Source organism: Hibiscus syriacus, unplaced genomic scaffold (genome assembly GCF_006381635.1).
Source record: "Hibiscus syriacus cultivar Baekdansim isolate YM2019G1 unplaced genomic scaffold, ASM638163v2 tig00110478_pilon, whole genome shotgun sequence".
Lineage (NCBI taxonomy): Eukaryota > Viridiplantae > Streptophyta > Magnoliopsida > Malvales > Malvaceae > Hibiscus > Hibiscus syriacus.
The window spans coordinates 1,390,240-1,407,857 of record NW_024062755.1 but is presented as its reverse complement, the minus strand read 5'-3'; the positions used below and the strand labels follow the sequence as shown (position 1 = coordinate 1,407,857).

The window sequence follows — 17,618 nt, the reverse complement described above, 5'->3', positions numbered from 1 at the left end:
ATTTTAATTTACAAGACAATCCATTTAAGAACCAATTGAGAAGACGAGTACTCATTTTCGGACCCTTTCATTTACAGGGATTTTCCCTAAAAGCCACCCGATTTATAAAAAGTGCAAAACCATCCCTGTAAATGAGCTAGACCAAGCCAAGCTGCTTTGAATCAGACCTTCAAAGCAATCTTCTGAGCAGCGAGTGCTTCTGCTTCGAGTGTTGGCTCGTACAATATTGTAGTTTCTGCCAGCAACGATGTCACCACGTACGGGTCCATGTTTGAAGCCGGGCGCCGGTCTTCCAAGTAACCTAACAATGAAGCAATGAAAGGACAACACTATGGAAGCTTGATGTCAACAAATTAGAGTTTTCAGCATCCTTCTTTGGATCCTAAATATAATAATTCAGCTTTTTACTATATGGTTGAAAACCCCTATTTAATAACATAACATAAATCCCGAGTTCAAAGTTTGAAAAACACATCGACGCTCTAATCTTTCTTACCCTTACAACCCCGTTGATCATTCACTTGGTTTACAAGTTAGAGGACATGTTGGAACTTAAATATTAACTATTGGAATTTTTAATGATGGCAGTACCTTTTCCATTCTTCTCGGTGTCACGCCCAACTCGGATTGAGCAACCACGATTAGCCACTCCCTGCAAATTCAAACACGAAAAGTTTTACAAACATTAAAGAAGTATCTTAAGTTTCCCATGGCTTCCATTGCAAGGCACAGATATCTCATGAAACGTACCCATGAAAATGTGTCGATGCTGGCTGTTTCATGCTTTCCTGTCAGTCTTCTCTCATTTCCTTCACCATAAGCACTAATATGCTCCTTGTGGCGAAGCGACAAATTCAGAATCGCTTTCTTTATAACTTCAAAGCCTCCTTCTTCCCTCATGCTCTTCGTACTGCGTTAAGAAATCCGTTTCGTTGTTATTCAAAGTGCTACTATTTAAATTTACCAAAGGCATATAACTCCCAAAGGTGCAAATGAAACATAGAAAAGTCAGGAGTAAGACCTGTAATTTGTATGGCATCCAGCACCATTCCAATCACCCTAGCAATAGGAAAACGAATTGAGCAAACCCTCTGATGGACTAATAGTCAGAATAGAATGTTGCGTAATGTTACATTACCTCAATTGGCTTAGGATCAAGAGAGAGAACAACGCCAGCTTGTTCAGTGATTCTCTATGAGAATAGAGGAAACTATTGGTAAGTAATCGTACTAATTGACATATATGTAAAGATGATCAATGTTAGAACTGTTTTCCTCCGCTTGAATTTGTTTAAACCAAGCCATGTTTATTTTTGACTTTATGCATAGATGCTGCAAAGGTCGGAATTTTGTAGTGGTATCTCTATAAGACTAACGAGATCATATGGAGAAGAAATACCTCAAGAATGTAACGAGAACCCCAGATATGATCTCCAGCTTCGATACCAACACTTGGACCAACTTGGTACTCCCACTGGATAGTTATTCACAGAATCAAAATGGTGATAACTAATGAACACACAAGCATGAATGCAACAGTACTTCATTTTCATTAGCAAGATGAGAAGGATTCAAAGTAAGCAGACCTGGCCGGGCATAACCTCCCCATTGGTGCCACTGATGTTAATGCCGGCATATAAGCAAGCTTTGTAATGAGCATCCGAGATGTCACGCCCGAATGACTTGTCAGCTCCAGCTCCACAGTAATAAGGACCCTGAATTTGGCACCAAACAACCATGCTAATGTATAAGTTCATGTAGGACTATATTACTAACATGTACAGACCTCTACAAGTCAAATTATTACCTGCGGACCAGGGTAGCCTCCAACAGGCCAACCTAAAGGCCATTTCACGTTTTGTTGAAGTAAAGTGTACTCTTGCTCAATCCCAAACCTAATCAGAAAGGTATAGCAACACGAGGGCATTTCCTTTTGTATGAATGCCGAGATAGGATGAAAGCAAATACAAGCTTGCGATATAAATCTCAAACAATCCGAATTTAAACAAAAGAAGATGGTTGAAATAATGTGATTCTACCATGGTACTTCATCAACCACCTTCTTGTTACTGAAAATCTCAGCAGCTCTGGCACGCTTGTTTGTGGGAATGGGCTCACCAGCTGGTGTGTACGCATCACAAATTACCTTTTTGAAGCACATACGAAAATGTTAACCACGCTATATAATTTACTTACAAAACTTTCAACAATTAGAAAGAAAATTTTTGATCGCATGCCTTCAATAATACTCACCAAGATATTGTTACCTCCTCGGAAAGGGTCCTTAAAGATCGCTTGAGGGCTGATGAAGTTTTCAGTCAAAATGGTGTTTTGATGATTACAAGCAATAAAGAAAGTTTTAGATTTCTTTTAAAAGGGATTACTGTAAAATAACTTCACTATCGTCACCAGGTGCTTGTCCGGTACTTGATCCATCGTAGTTCCACTTGGGAAGCTCAGAGGGATGTTCCACTGGCTTTGATATTGTCTGCAAATAGTAAGAAGGCCCAAAGAAACATAAGGAAAAAAAAAACGAAATACCGGATTGAAACTTACACAGTTTTAGTTCTGATATTTTTCTTACCCTGGACTTGCTACGCATATCGATTCCACTGCCTCCTATCCTGTTTCAGTGCAGAAACAGCAGTGATTAAGGTGCAAGGAAAATAGCCATCTTAAATCTATATTTGAATATTGATTTAATAATCCTTATCTATTTGTCCGAAGTACCTTGTTTGACACATATTCTATCTGAAACATAGATAAATGTGTTAGAAAGATGATGTACCAAATATATTCAGCAATGATCTTGTCAGTGTATGGAGAGACGTCCATGTTCAGTAGCTTCTCTAGCCTGTTGACAGTGCTGTTCTCGGACAAGGCAAGCACTCTAAATTTTCCAGAGCTTTTAGCTGCTCCTTTCCTGTTCTTTTTCAATACCAGAGGACTCCTCATTTTCGTGGCGACCGGACTTCCAAAGGTCGAGGTCTTCAGTAGTCTCATTTGCCATTGAGTCGAAGGTGCTAAAATCTGTGCCATTTCCCCCTTCTCCCAACTGAGAGAAATCAAACAAGTATAAAAATCAACTTAAACAACAACATATCCAACAAAAAAAAAACATAGAATCAAAGTTTTAATACAGATTATGCAAGAAGAAAAGGCCTTATTCTCTACAGTATAAGGTTTATACTAATTAATCAAAAATAAAAAAATAAGGTTTATACTAACTTTCCACCAATATGGTATACAAATATATATTAAGGTTTATACAAAATCACAAAGGATAAAAATGAATAAATCTCGGGTTTAACCCGATCGGTTTATGTTGTCACCATTAATAGGTGACATTCAACAAGTGTAGAGTTCAAACCATCTTCAACATATTCTCCTATTCCTAGATCCTTTATACCAAAAGGAAAGGGTAATGAAATGAACAATGGTAAGTGGTAAGTACATAAAATACCATTTTCTTTGCCTGTGCAACTCATGGTCAGATTAAATCTTGGACCACAAAAACAAATACAACATTGTTTAGCAAAAAAGTAGTAGAAATCCATATCCACTAATCTTCAGCTAAGTGGACCATGTGCAAAGCCTTAATGGATAGGGACTAGACCTAGTGATTTTTGCTCTCTCCTAGATGAGGGAGCTGCTGGTCCAAGGCTCGAAACTCCAACCACTGATCGTTTATCAGTAAGAAAACTTTGGCAATAACTAGTGGGGGGGGACCAGCCAAATAACTCTCATTTCAATGAACAAAAGGTCACAAGGGAAAACACTTTTGTTCAGTTGGTTCAAGTTCCAACTATTCTGGGTTCAAATTAAACACAAGAGAAACAAAGAATCTAGAGAGATCTGAAAGTCAACCTATAATGTGACTTTGATAAACACCAACTCACATTATATGGTTCATGTATAAGTGAAAAAGGTAGTGATTACAGCATGATCATGTTGTCATAAAAGGTGCATAATGTGAAGCACAAAGATCTCAAGCCATCAAGAGTCAAAAAAATCAAATAACACTGAGATAAAGAGAGAACTGACCTGGGAAGTGCCTGGAAAATGGTCTGTCAAGGAACCAGAAAAGTGGGTGTTGCTGGGATTGGCTGTACAAGGAGAAGAAAAGAAGAAAGAAATAAAGAAAGAAGGGAGACAATAAGGGAGAGAGAGAAAGAGGAGTGGAACTGAAATTTTAAGTGTAAAAAAGAAGTTAAAAAAAGAGAGGTTGATAAATGATAGAGAAAAGGAGTTGTCTCTGGCTTTTGATGAACATATAGGGATATGCTATGAGTGGAGGAAATTGGTTTCTGGTCTCTTTGGTGCCACCAAGGGGAAAGCTTTGGCTATACATCTAAATTTTTTTAGATAAAAATATGCAGAGCTTATCTCATTCACGTATTAGAAAATTACTACAATTTGACTCTTGAATAAATAATACTCATTTTTTTTGGTAAAATAAAAAAATTAATATTTTTTCAAAATAAAACTACATAATTAATAAGTTGACAACTATCTTATAATGTGGGCAATTTTTTTATATAATAAGGTTATTTTTTAATTAAATTTGTATTTAATTGTCTAATTATTCATACAATTTTATTTTAATCACTTAAATATTTTTAAAAATTTATAACTAATATTATATTTTAATTTCATTTTAGTCACCAATCGTTAAAAAATAAAACTGTTGACGTGATGTTTTTTATTTTTTAACAATGACATGACATTATCTTAAGATGATGCATCAACATAACGTTAATTTTTTAACGATGAGTGACTTAAATAAAACTAAAATGTAATGTTATGTATGATTTAAAAAAAATAATCGAGTGACCAAAATGAAACATCATACATAATTGGGTGAGTAAATATTTATTAGCACATTTGTTCAATTGGTCAAGTTGTTCATCTTTATTCCATCGTAGTCCCTTAGATCATAGATTCTAGACCCATTAGGAGCGCTCCTCGTTATTTTCTCTAAAGTCCCTCTTCCCCTCCCCTATGTATACTTACGTTTTTCATTATAATAAAATGTAGGGTAAACTACTTGTTTAATACATAAATCATCACTTTTGTTCTATTTTGTTCATTTAAGTATATTTTTTTTCAAAATCATTCATAATGTTACATTTTAATTTCATTTTAGTCACCGTCATTAAAAAATTAATAGAACTGTTGAACACTGTATTCTTTAAATTTTCTCTAATGATGATGTGACATTACCTTATGATGACACGTCAAAATCAAAGTTAATTTTTTAATGGTGAGTGACCAAAATGAAATCAAAACATAATATTAAGTATATTTTAAAACAAAAAATAATTAAGTAACCAAAACATAATAAAAATGATAGTTAGGATACTAAATTCTGGAATATACTTCGATTCAACTCACAAATACTTCTAGTATTGGTCTTGGTCATGAATAATTAATGGATTGCAATGCGAGTTTGGTCATTTTGGGGCATTGGACTCTTTGGATGACAATGATGAAGGCCTACTATCCTTAACCCCGAAGAAACCAATTCCAAAAACAAAAGAACCAAGCTTGATTTTCCCTTTGGGAAATTCACAAAGAAACTTCAGGCAATCTTCCTTGCTTGCATTATTTAAAAGTGGGTGCCATTTTGCATCCATTTGGAAATATAAAGGTTTCAACTTTGCCGTCGCTATTTGATCAAAAGTCAAAAGAAGCCTTCTCGAAGTTTCTTGATTTCCCCCAATTGATTTCCCAATCTGCAAAATTTATTAATCTTTGTCTCTTAATTCGCTCCCGATTTTCTGTATTTCACCATTCTTTTTAAAATTTCATCCGTCGCCATTTTTGGTTCTTGGTATTTTGTTTTGATTTCGAAGTTCTCCCGACTTAGGGCTCTTAAGTTCTGATCCGAATTCACAAACATTCGATCGATAAAACTCTTTCGGTCCCTGCCCGTTTCAATTCGTATCCAAAGAAGAAATACCTGTTCTGCGATTTCTAAAAGAAAGAAGGTTCGCACTTTGAAAATCTCGATTGCCCTTTGTAAAATCCCTTTTCTGATTCTAATTCCCAATTCAACCCAGAAGAATTGTGGAGATTCACCAATTACCCGTCTTGCTTTCGTTTTCAATAAATAATAATAATACCCAGATAATCAAGATCCCGAATTTAGCCTGCCACACGTAATGGGCACAATTGGATTTCACAAAGAACCTCCAAAACCCTCAACTTCTTCCCCTGTTCCTTCTTCAACCTCCTCGACGTCTCGAACTGACACCGTGAACGGGTCCCATGAATTCAAAATCAAGGGATACTCCCTTGCCAAAGGCATGGGAGTGGGCAAATACATAGCTTCGGATACATTTATGGTGGGGGGCTATGAATGGGCAATTTATCTTTACCCGGATGGAAAGAGCGCCGAAGATAATGCTTCGTACGTTTCGCTTTTTATTGCTTTGGCAAGTGAAGGAACGGATGTAAGAGCCATTTTTGAGTTGACACTTCTGGACCAGAGTGGGAACGATCGTCACAAGGTGCATAGCCATTTTGGCAGGATACTTGAGAGCGGGCCTTATACCCTTAAGTATCGTGGGAGCATGTGGTGAGTCCGTTTGTGATGTTCTTTGCATTGTAAAACTAATATTATAGCCTTTTTCTTTGATTAGTTTCTGCCTTGATAGTTAGATTTGAGACTGGAAAATTTGATGTAGATATATCTATAAGGTGAATAATGTGAATTTGATGTCAGTTGTATTCCCTTATAGTCTTGAGAAATCTAATGAGTTATTAGGGAAGAGCACTACTTTTTACTGTGAAAGTACTTCAATTTTTTTATTAGTGCATTCGCCCCTTAATGGTCTGATTTCTGACTTTTTTACAATGTGAAATTATGTGGAACTCTTTGCTGAACCAATCAAAGATTTATAAACAAACTGTTGTTTGCTACCTTGCTATAATGGTCTATTGCTGTAACTCGCTCATTTAGATTGGTGGTTTTTTTGCTTTTTGTGTAAAAGCATCATTAAATGGCTGTCATTTTTGCAGGGGTTATAAACGCTTTTTCAAAAGAACGCTCCTCGACACATCAGACTACCTTAAAGATGATTGCCTCTCAATTCGCTGTTGTGTTGGTGTAGTTAAGTCACATACAGAGGGACCCAAACTATATTCTATTTCATTGCCACCTTCTGATCTTAGTCAGCATTTGGGGAAGCTACTAGAAAGTGGAAAGGGAACTGATGTGAAATTTGAAGTTGACGGGGAAATATTTGATGCCCACAAGTTGGTCCTTGCAGCTCGTTCACCTGTATTCGGGGCACAACTTTTTGGCCCATTGAAGGATCAGAACACGCAGTGCATTAGAGTAGAAGATATGGAAGCTCCTGTTTTCAAGGTTCTCCACTTTTGATCTAATCTCATTTAGTATTTTTCCTTCCATTCCCGGTCCTTGTCTATTGGGCAAGCTTATCATATTGATGAAGACTAGATTAGGTTTTAACAATACATAGCATAAGATTTTATCTATGCCGAAGCTCTGATTAGTTCTGTTCCTTGTTTATGTACACTTTTCTTTCCTTATATTTTAAGTATTTGGAATTAAGAACATCAATTAGGTTACTGTTCTCTTTCCCTAGCTCTTTTGGTAGCTCTGAGGTGTTCATAGATATAAATTTGAATGAAACGAAGGATATGAGTGGTATCAGCGCATAAGAAGCAACAAAAAAATGAAGACTTTTGCAAGTTTTTTCCTCTGAGCACGTTTTGCTGTATTTCATCAAGTGTTCTATAGTTATTGGAAAATTTACGTATAGATGGCATGGTGGAAGCTCATACAAATGCTACTTGGCTTATTAGAGTGTTACTTAATTTTTAGTTTCAATTACTAGTGAGTTCCTACATTCCGATAGACTTATACATAGAACTTAAGCTTCAGAATCGTCATTTTCTCTAGTGCAAGCAAGCTGGATGGTAATAGGTAACGAGAAATAAAAGGTTATTTTCACTGGGGTATATAATTTAATATGAACTTCACTAGAGCAATGGATTTATTGTATTTCAATTCTGGTTTAGGGATGAGTGTGAAATTTGGCTTTCTGTTGCCATATCACAAATCCCATAGTTTATTAAATGGTTAACTTATTTTACAACTAGAAGCACAAATTATTGTGATTAGGAGAAGAACATGATGATCGTACTTCCTTAAAGCTGTTGTCTCTTAGGAACCTATAATTGTCTTCATCATGAACTTTTTTTTTTGGATGGTATGGCAAGGTTCACAGGAAGAGGTAGCTTTGTTGGTTCTTTCTGTTAGTTGAGTAATTGTGGTGCCATACAGGATGGCTTATACAGGAGTGTACATCGGGATTCCTCTCCTAAGGCGCTGCTTCTGTAAATTATTCTTCCTAACCTCGGTTAAGTGTCTTCTTTTGCTTCCTTTCTAATTGCCTCTTCCTTTTGCACTACCTATTGAGCTAGTGGAATAATACAAGTGTAGTTTCAACTGACATGGATTTGATAATCATATACTCTAAAATGCTTTGACGAAATTTCTGAGCTGTCTGCAGAAGTGCTTCTGCTAGATGCATTGAGGATCCAGCTTTTGGATGAGTAAATCCAGCCGTTTACTTGTGACATCAGGCATTGGATGTCCCAAGTGTTAGATATCCCCTTCATGTTAATACCTATTTTATTTTCTAAATGTTGCTTAATGTGCATGGCAGTGGATAAAATGTAATAAAACATGTCTTAGTAACTATGAGACTTGATACAGATGACATCATGGCTTCATTTTACTTCGGCCAACATGGAGTTGGAATGTGGAAGTTGATAGCAGGTCCATGCTATGAGATTCTTGGTCCTGCATTGCTCTTGCCTTGTCAAGAACCAATATTTTAACCTCTCTTTCTCTTTTCCTTATTTCTTGATTAAGCAAATTAACTAGCACTGTCTGTTTTAAATTTTCCTAGGCATAACTAAAACTTGCCGAATCTTGTGAGGATTCCCAAGGTGACTTGGTAAGTGATCTTGAATATATATATATATTCTTATCACTATGGTTGGATATTTGCAGGCATTGCTCCATTTCATTTACTGGGATAACTTACCAGACATGCATGAGCTAGTGGGTTCAACTTCTAAATGGGCTTCTACACTTGTTGCTCAGCATCTGCTTGCCGCTGCTGACCGTTATGCGCTTGAGAGAATGAGATTGTTCTGCGAGGCTAAACTTTGTGAGGGTGTTGCAATAAACACAGTTGCAACTACATTAGCTTTGGCAGAACATCACAACTGTTTGCATTTGAAAGCTATATGCTTAAAATTCGTTGCATTGCCGGAAAATTTGAAAGGTAGGGACCGAAAACCAATTCTATTTTAGATTCACTAGTGTAGGCTTAGAGAATGTATAAATTTTTCTTTCTACTTTTCTATTCTCTTTTCATCCTTTCACTTTTTCTATCAAAAGCATATGCAAGAGGAGAATTCATTGTTACTGATAGAGTTTCTCTCTAAATGAGGAATCCCTTTTAATTTATTTTTATATTCTTTTAGAGATTGTGTAGAATGACAAAGTTGTTGCACTGGTTTCAGCTGTGATGCAAACAGATGGATTTGAGTATCTGAAGGAAAGCTGCCCGGGTGTTCTTACTGAATTGCTGCAATATGTTGCGAGAATCGGAGAGCATTCTGTTATTGCTTGTGGATATCGAAGAAGAAAAGAAGCACCACCATTGGATGGTACTGATGTTAATGTTCGGCGAGTCAAACCAAGACTACAATGATTTAGCGAATAACATGTAACTCATCTTTTGATTGGTTGGAAAACTAATAAAGAGAGTAAGATAGCATTAGACATTCTTTGCACTTGTACCAACATTGGTGAATATTCGAAAATTTATAAGTTGATTTATACGAAGTTTGTGTATTGAGTTTGTTCATGATCTAAATGCCTCAATTCATGCTTTTATGTAGATTAAAATCTATCTGATAATCAAGCAACACAAATACACAATGACATGATACGTTCAAATGCATGTTTATCTAGGAATGTGACAATATCATCAAGACTAGTGCATGTTCCATTTTTCAGACCATATATTAGATGTCATTACAACTGAAGCATCATATAAATAACTGCAAGCCAAGTTGGAGGGTAAAGGGTGTTAACAAAGAATAAGAACATAATAAGTTGAGAACATAAATTGAGAGAACACTTTGCCTTCTGCTCAAGTCTGTAAGTTCACTTATCTTGTCAGTGATCTGGATCATAAAACCATGGGGTGAAGGATAGCAGACATAGTTTAATCTCTTCCAAATTAGTGCTATAAATTACAATTATAGCTTAACGTGTGTAGTTTATCTTTCTTAGCCAGCTCTGCTGGAGCATGTATAACATCGCTTCCTCACCCGATGAACTCCTAATTGCAAGGAAGAGCAATACAGGATTGGATTATCACCGGCATTTTTGTTAGCCATTAGTAGTTGATATTAGGTCAATACCACTGACTTCTGGATCCACCTTGGGCAGCAGCAACTTTCCTAGCCATGTACTGGGGTTTTGGCTGCAATTCATTTGAACTTTCAACTACTTCATCTTCTCCCCTGTCGTTTTTACGGACTGGATTTCTCTGTGGATATGCATATTGAGTTGGAACTATTGGGTTCCGGGCCATCCTTCGCTGTTCAAGAGCCTCACCTGCCGCTACTGCCCCACAATTGTTGTAACGCATTACCGATCCAACTACTTTCCCAGGTCTGGCAGCACCTGCTGTATTCATTATATAATAAGTTACAAGAAGCAGATGCAGTGTTTGGGAGACAGAACTTTGGGAGACGGAACAGACAAGATAATGAGCAGATCATTTTCACTTTAAAGTCCTAGCAAGATGCTTCCGGAAAATTGTAGGATATTTACTGTCTGCTATTTTAATCCATGCACTGGAACTTCCATAACAAAAGAAAGATTTAAATGTGTCACATGTAGGGGCTATTTATACCAGAGAATTAGATGAAATAAAGATCAAATGCCCTCTAAAATCAGAAGCATGACAGTTGTTATGACCATTTTTAATCTCAGTGAGATACAAGCATGGCAATAAATAGAGGAAGATATATATATATATATAAAGCAAAAATAAGTTTGGGAACCAATAAGACCAAATCTATATCCACTGAGAAAAACATTCATACCTTGGATGCTTTGAGGAACTTGAAGGGGAAGCCTTGACATGGGGATTGCAAAGCTTCTCTCTGCATGGGGTTTTTCAGTCTCCTTGATGGAACATTTAGACAAGTTATCTGTCACATCTGTTGAGTTTTGCACTGAATTATCTGAATATAATACACATGGCCTGCAAACATTTTCAACAGTGTACTGATCAGTATGAAAATACACAATATGGATAATGGAGAAATGTGTATTTCCTATGAAGATAACAAGGATGGGAATTGTAGTTTCCGATAGATGGTTTTGATAGGTGCTCATTTTAGTTCTACGAAGTATGACGAGATTGTGTACCTTTCCATGTTAAATAAATTATCTTGCCTTTCAAAAAATAATTGGTGAACATATGAAACTTTTAGAACCAGTGTTGTCAAAGCATACGCCTACTTGCTTGCACCTTAGCATTATACGAAAAAAGCATCTCAAACTTTTCAGGCATAGTGAATTTGACCAAGTACACATCTGGTATGTCAAGCCGCATGTTTTTGGTAAGGCAATAGGCAATATAATGGTTCTAGTAGCCTGCTGGTCCGGGGCCTCCAACTTTGATGGAATTGAAGGCTATCCTAAAGGGTTTAGATTTTTATGAATCTATTCGCCATAGGTTTAAAGATAGATTGATTATTGAGAGTGATAGTAAGGTGGCAATTGGCTGGGTTAAGGATGTTGTTTCATGTCCTGTCGTTTATGTTCAAATTGTTAAAGACATTATTCAAAAGCTTAGTGGTTATGAAGGTCTTATTAGATGGGTTAGTAGGACAGCCAATATAGAGGCGGATGTCCTAGCTAAGGCTGGTATTGGTTGATAATTATGTTCTGTTAAGGGCTGTTTCTTTCTGGTTTTGTATCTCTTGAGGGTGATTAGTTTGTATTACTTTGTAATTATTTGAGGTTAATGAAATCCTAGGGCACTCTTTTCCTCCTTTTACTGATTAAGGAACTATTTTCAAGTTCCGTTAATCATAAAGGGGGTTTTTAATGAGGCCTACTATTCCTATAAAAAAAATATAATGGTTCTAGTGCCTAGAGTGCCATTTGCCCCCTGGATATTGACAGACGCATGCAAATTAATTGATAACAGTACCTCGGTAAAGATGCATGTTGTCTCTCAAGTGGAGCTGCAGTGGTACCATTTCCATAGTGCTCCTCGAGGAAAGCAAACTGCTTCTTGAAATGGTCGACCGCACTGCATTCAGAAACACACAAGTGAGTGGTAACAACGTATTCATTTAGGAGATTCAGAATTGTAAAACAACAATCTTCAGAACAAGATGCATTCAATCAATCACGGCAGTATAACAAAATCATCGATCCCAGTTAAAATCTAATTTTGACTTCTAAGCACAGCCTAATTTATAGGAATATTTGTAAATGTGGGAATTTCAAAAAGAGGAATCCATTGATTCCAGGATAAGGATGGCATATTTGCAGCTTCATCCAAATGAGTGGAATCACCTATCATCAGTGGAGGTTTTGTATTCATTTCCTGTACATAATAGCTATATTCATTTGAAAGGAAATTTACCAAAATATCATAGACGAGTACCAAATGCCAAAGGCAAGAGTCTATTGATTCCAAACTTCAGATGGCACAAACAAATAGCATCTTCCCAACGAGTCGAACTGGGTTTCTTTCATTTCATGGATATAATAGCTAAAATTCTCTTTTAAAGAGAAGATATATCGAGCAACAGAAATCTTTTAACACTGAAGAACATGGAAAAGACTGCCTTCATAGCACAGCACAAATAAACCAAGGCTGGTTGGAAAAAAATACTAAGTTCTCTTTTAAAGAGAAGCAATACCGAGCAACAGAAATCTTTTAACACTGAAGAACATGGGAAAGACTTCAGTCATAGCAGAAAAAATAAAATCAAGGCTGGATGGCAAAAGTACCAAGTATAGAACCCTAAAACGAATAATGGTTTCATAAGATGACATATAATAGTCAAAGATGTGAGAAAAATAGTTAGTTCAGAACAATACCTAGGATACATGAAGCCAGTTGGCTCTGATCCTTCCAAATACTCTTTCAACATTTTAGGATGGTACTCAAGTATTTCCCGGTATATGAGTTCCCTAACATCTTCCTTTGTAATCCTACGCCTCTCGAATTCAAATTCCATCTTGGTAACCGGTTGAGCAGAAGGCTCCCTTTCAACTTTGGCCAAGCCCTTAAAATATGGATCAGCAAGGGCCTGCCAGCAAGGAACGAAATATCCATGTTAGAAGGAGACCGTACATTAAATAAAAGTTGATGAAAAGAAACAAAGGTATACCTCTTCAGCAGTAGGCCGATCCTTGGGTTCAAAGGCAAGCATCCTTTCTAACAAACGAACTGCAAGAGGATCTGCATTAGGGAATTTCTGGGAAAGTGGAATCGGCTTTTTCTTTCGCATGCTGCTCAAGTATCTCCGAGCTTTCTCATTACGTACCTGCTCAGATGATATCCTTATCTTATCACAACTGATTCCAAGTAGCTTTGGCTTAAAATAGAACACTGTAAACAAATGAAAATGGATGCCAACATACCCTAGCAATGGCTTCAGCAGACGGTGTTCCCAAAAGATCAGTCATCAGATCCAATTGGTGGACAACATTTTTTCCAGGAAACAAAGGTTTTCCTGTTAAAAGTTCAGCAAAGATGCACCCGATGCTCCATATATCTATTGCTGGAGTATACTGAACGTAGAAGGGAAGAAAAAACTAAATGTGAATATAAGCATAAAAGCTTATGGCACATTTAGAGACGGAAAAACACCATTTACTTGTAACAGAAGCTAGATACATGCTAGAGAAATAACATATGAGAAAAATCCCTATGCCAAAGCATCTGCAGATGTCAACTAAGCTTGTGGCACAAAGTATAGCATTAAAACAGCTTTGGCAAAAGTGAGTGGTCACACTGCCAAATTTAGAAAATGAAAACTAAAACATCACATCAACCAATAAACAAGAATGAGGGAGAAAAGATCAAGCTACTTTCAATCAAATAAAATGTACAAACAATTTTGCACCTTGGAGAAAAAGGATCCACACAATTCTGGAGCCCTGTACCATCTTGTTGCGACATAGTCCTATAAAGGAAAAAGGGGAATTTTTTTATTCAGAAAACAAGAAACAAGCTTCTGTTTTTGCATATTATATGTAAACTATTTCCTGAATGCAGCATCATGTAAAGAGCACCAACCGTCCAGAATATCGCAGTGGGGGTATCGTTAAAAGCTACTCTTGCAAGTCCAAAATCGCAGATTTTCAGTTTGCAATCAGCATTGGCTAAGATATTTTTAGGCTTTAGATCCCGGTGAAAAACATTTGCTACAAGAACAGAAAATATTTAAAACAAGGATATCAGAAGCAACCAACAAGAGCTTGAAATTGCATGATATCTATGCATTTCCGAATCGTTATCTACATTCAAACAAGAAGAATCAAAACAACAGTCTAGAAGAACAACCTGTGTGAATGTATTTCAGGCCTCGCAGGAGCTGATACAGAAAAAACTGGTAGTGTTCGGGAGTTAAATCATCATTTGCTTTGATGACCTGGTGTAAATCAGATTCCATAAGTTCAAATACCACATATATATCTTTAAACTCCCTTCTCGACGGAGGCAACAAGATGTGCTTGATCTCAACGATGTCTGGATGACGTAGGAGCCTGAGAAGTTTAATCTCTCTGAGGATCCGGGTAGCATCAGATACATGTTCGAATATATCATTGATTTTCTTAATTGCAACCTTTTCTCCAGTATGCGTGTCATACGCAGAACAAACAACACCATAGCTTCCTTTTCCAATTACTTCCTCTATCCTATATCTGCTCCCCTCACCATATTCGGTGAAAAAATCTACATCCGCCGCTGACTGCATAGTGAAGGCGAAACATATAGCATGATCAATGATATATTGAATAATAAATACAACTCCCAAAAAAAGGACAATATGAATCAACCACAACAATGACATGACGGACAATTTCAAGGAAAAACAAATTTATTAGCCTGCAAGAAACTTTGTTTCTAAAACAAGGGCACTTCAAGAATTTGCAAAAATCAGAAGCAAACAAATAAAAAAACCAAAAGTAAACTGTAACATATAACTTCTGTTAGTCAACCTCCAGAACATGAGAAAGAATAACAGAAATCCTAATCAACCTACAGAAGATGAGACATGTGGCAAGGTGTCCTCCCCAGTCAATATACAGAGCACCTATTAGCAATCAAGTCAACCGTTTAATAACTTAAAATACATAAATTATAGTGATCATAGGAGGCAGATTCATTGACTAATATAATCCAAGCAAGGCAGATATAGTTTCTTCCAATTAGCACATACAATTATATTTATAAATCACTTCATTAGATCTTACATACAAGTAAACATAGAAACTACAAAAAAAATTACCTTTCTTCTCTGATCAGGCTGCATCTTCGCATCAAAACTTTGGCATCAAACAGGAAGCTCCAAAGTAGGAGGAGAAGCTAATTTCACTTTGCAGTTAAACCCCAAATCAAAAGATCACAAAATACTAAAGCTCCAGTAATGGCAAGACCAAAATCCTAGAAAAGGAAAAATACCCCGAAGTCAAAATACCCAGAAGTCAAAACAGCTCCAAAAAGTAAAGTATTAACCCCAAACATCAAGATCAACAACAACAACAACGAAAAACAACCTTACCCAAAAATCTCCAAAGAAATGGTTTCGAGAGCAGAAGCTCAAGTTCAAACAAAACTCAATATCCAGCTAGTTCAAGATTCTGAAGCTAAAGTTAACAGCTTTTGCTAATAACAGAGTAGAAATTTTGAAGAAAAAATCGTTTTTTTTCCAAAGGCCAAGAAACATTATAAGGCCAAAAGATTTTGGCTTTTGGCAGATGAGACTAAAAACAATTTGAGCTGGAAAATGAGAGTCACTTGGTGAAGAATCTAAACGAGGCGATTAACCCTATGAAAACAACAGCAACAACAAAATTGAATTATCAAGTTTTATTAAAGATAAATAGATAAAGGCTGAGTGTTTTTTTTTCTTATTTGTTTTTTAGGAAAATGCTTTCGACCTCAAAATGAAAGAGAGAGAAGATTAGAAGGGACAGATCAAAGAAGAAGAAGGGAAAATCTATGAGAGTTGTGCTTCAACTTGAAGGGCCCAATTGGAATTATATAATTCGGAAATATTACAATTAAAGCAAATAAAAGTGGGATTTAAAAGGATAACATAATCATTTTCATATTAAATTCCACTTTTGCCACTCATGTTTGTTAATATTTTCAATTTTCTTTTCGCCTTTTGTTCATAATTAGTAGTATCTTTTTAGATTTTAAGTTTAGATTTCATTGCATTTATATTTAATTTAGTTTAAATCTATTTATGTGAGAATTTTGTTTGGATTTATTTAGATTTAGATTTAAATATATCTTAATTTTTAATTATATTTTAAATTATAATTTTAAATATAATTATTCAAATATTATATCATATTTATTAAAAAGTTATGTATTCTTTTCTATTTTTTAAAAAATTGAAAGATGTTTGTTGATAGTATATTTAATTATGATTCTATTTTATAATTCATAATATTTTTAAAATTCAATTTAATTAATGTAAGAGTAAATATTACACTTTAGACCATAAAATTACCAAACCACGCTTATGATGATCAGAATAGGAACAGATATTGTTGAATCATAGAATCATAACTAAATACACTACCAACCAACATTTTTCAATTTTTGAAAAAACATAAAATAATATTTTTTTAATAAATATTTTAAAATTATAATTATAATATACAATTGAATTGACAATCAAATATATTTAAATCTAAACTCAAAAAATCCAAACAAAACTCACACATAAATAAATTTAAACTAAATTAAATTTAAACTTAAACTTAAAATCTAAAAAAACATTAATCATGAACAAAAGGCAAATTGAAAATATTACCAAAGATGAGTTGCAAAACTATAATTAATTTATCTAACCTATAATCATGTCTCATCATTTAACCCTTCTATAATTATTTTGGCTTAATATCAGTTTTCTCCTAAAATTTTAGCTTAATTCTTAATTTATCCTTAAGAATTATCATTTTTCTCGATTTGTCCATAAGAATTATCACTTTTTCTATTTATACCTCAATCTAATTCTCAAATTGCCCCTAAAAATTTAATTGTAGTATTTCAAATCTACTATATAGATTACAATAATTAAACTACTCATAGCTCATTATTCCTAAATCGAAGATAATTGTACTCAAACACATTAAAATTTATAAATTTTTATTTATTATAATGACAACGATACAACTGAATTAATTATCGATTAACATAGATTTTTATCCAAATATCATTCTTTAAAATATGATTTCTCTAAATAACACTCATTTTAGATTAATTTTTGAATTGACACGTAAGATAA

General features: G+C 35.3%; 3 protein-coding genes across 6 annotated transcripts; 1 reads left to right on the top strand and 2 right to left on the bottom strand.

Moving 5' to 3' along the window:
• Window positions 1-35: 35 nt before the first annotated feature.
• LOC120128305 (glutamine synthetase leaf isozyme, chloroplastic-like) lies at window positions 36-4,201 on the bottom strand. Its single transcript, XM_039146010.1, has 14 exons — window positions 4,044-4,201; window positions 2,788-3,054; window positions 2,584-2,623; window positions 2,384-2,487; window positions 2,253-2,301; window positions 2,039-2,145; window positions 1,807-1,894; window positions 1,586-1,714; window positions 1,399-1,473; window positions 1,139-1,192; window positions 1,022-1,059; window positions 751-910; window positions 592-652; window positions 36-301 (listed from the first exon to the last, which is right to left on the bottom strand). The coding sequence occupies exons 2-14, from the start codon at window positions 3,036-3,038 to the stop codon at window positions 162-164; spliced, it is 1,296 nt and encodes a 431-aa protein (XP_039001941.1). The 5' UTR covers window positions 3,039-3,054; window positions 4,044-4,201; the 3' UTR covers window positions 36-161.
• A 1,459-nt stretch (window positions 4,202-5,660) lies between these two features.
• LOC120128306 (BTB/POZ and MATH domain-containing protein 2-like) lies at window positions 5,661-9,891 on the top strand. The gene is made up of 4 exons (XM_039146011.1): window positions 5,661-6,579; window positions 7,023-7,371; window positions 9,049-9,325; window positions 9,567-9,891. The coding sequence occupies exons 1-4, from the start codon at window positions 6,164-6,166 to the stop codon at window positions 9,755-9,757; spliced, it is 1,233 nt and encodes a 410-aa protein (XP_039001942.1). The 5' UTR covers window positions 5,661-6,163; the 3' UTR covers window positions 9,758-9,891.
• Window positions 9,892-10,082: 191 nt separating this feature from the next.
• Window positions 10,083-16,262, bottom strand: LOC120128304 (mitogen-activated protein kinase 16-like). Of its 4 annotated transcripts, none has more exons than XM_039146007.1 (12): window positions 15,874-16,260; window positions 15,606-15,760; window positions 14,657-15,065; window positions 14,390-14,517; window positions 14,217-14,276; window positions 13,732-13,881; window positions 13,479-13,634; window positions 13,186-13,397; window positions 12,284-12,385; window positions 11,166-11,326; window positions 10,427-10,743; window positions 10,083-10,396 (listed from the first exon to the last, which is right to left on the bottom strand). In XM_039146007.1, the coding sequence occupies exons 2-11, from the start codon at window positions 15,627-15,629 to the stop codon at window positions 10,469-10,471; spliced, it is 1,677 nt and encodes a 558-aa protein (XP_039001938.1). In that variant the 5' UTR covers window positions 15,630-15,760; window positions 15,874-16,260; the 3' UTR covers window positions 10,083-10,396; window positions 10,427-10,468. The 4 variants fall into 4 exon arrangements, with proteins under 4 accessions (XP_039001938.1, XP_039001937.1, XP_039001939.1 ...); XM_039146006.1 differs by having other exon boundaries at window positions 15,879-16,260; XM_039146008.1 differs by having other exon boundaries at window positions 10,427-10,740; window positions 15,879-16,259.
• Window positions 16,263-17,618: the final 1,356 nt, after the last annotated feature.

What these genes read in the sequence shown, in the direction of transcription:
- LOC120128305 (XM_039146010.1), bottom strand. Translation starts at nt 3,038, where the DNA reads ATGGCACAGATTTTAGCACCTTCGACTCAATGGCAAATGAGACTACTG. An exon ending in ATCATTGCTGAATATATTTG is followed by an intron (nt 2,624 to 2,787) that starts GTACATCATCTT and finishes GCACTGAAACAG; the next exon opens with GATAGGAGGCAGTGGAATCG. An exon ending in TTGATCCTAAGCCAATTGAG is followed by an intron (nt 1,060 to 1,138) that starts GTAATGTAACAT and finishes TCCTATTGCTAG; the next exon opens with GGTGATTGGAATGGTGCTGG.
- LOC120128306 (XM_039146011.1), top strand. Translation starts at nt 6,164, where the DNA reads ATGGGCACAATTGGATTTCACAAAGAACCTCCAAAACCCTCAACTTCT. An exon ending in AAGTATCGTGGGAGCATGTG is followed by an intron (nt 6,580 to 7,022) that starts GTGAGTCCGTTT and finishes TCATTTTTGCAG; the next exon opens with GGGTTATAAACGCTTTTTCA. An exon ending in ATTGCCGGAAAATTTGAAAG is followed by an intron (nt 9,326 to 9,566) that starts GTAGGGACCGAA and finishes CACTGGTTTCAG; the next exon opens with CTGTGATGCAAACAGATGGA.
- LOC120128304 (XM_039146007.1), bottom strand. Translation starts at nt 15,629, where the DNA reads ATGCAGCCTGATCAGAGAAGAAAG. An exon ending in CCACTGCGATATTCTGGACG is followed by an intron (nt 14,277 to 14,389) that starts GTTGGTGCTCTT and finishes TTTCCTTTATAG; the next exon opens with GACTATGTCGCAACAAGATG. An exon ending in AGTTCCTCAAAGCATCCAAG is followed by an intron (nt 10,744 to 11,165) that starts GTATGAATGTTT and finishes TAATGAATACAG; the next exon opens with CAGGTGCTGCCAGACCTGGG.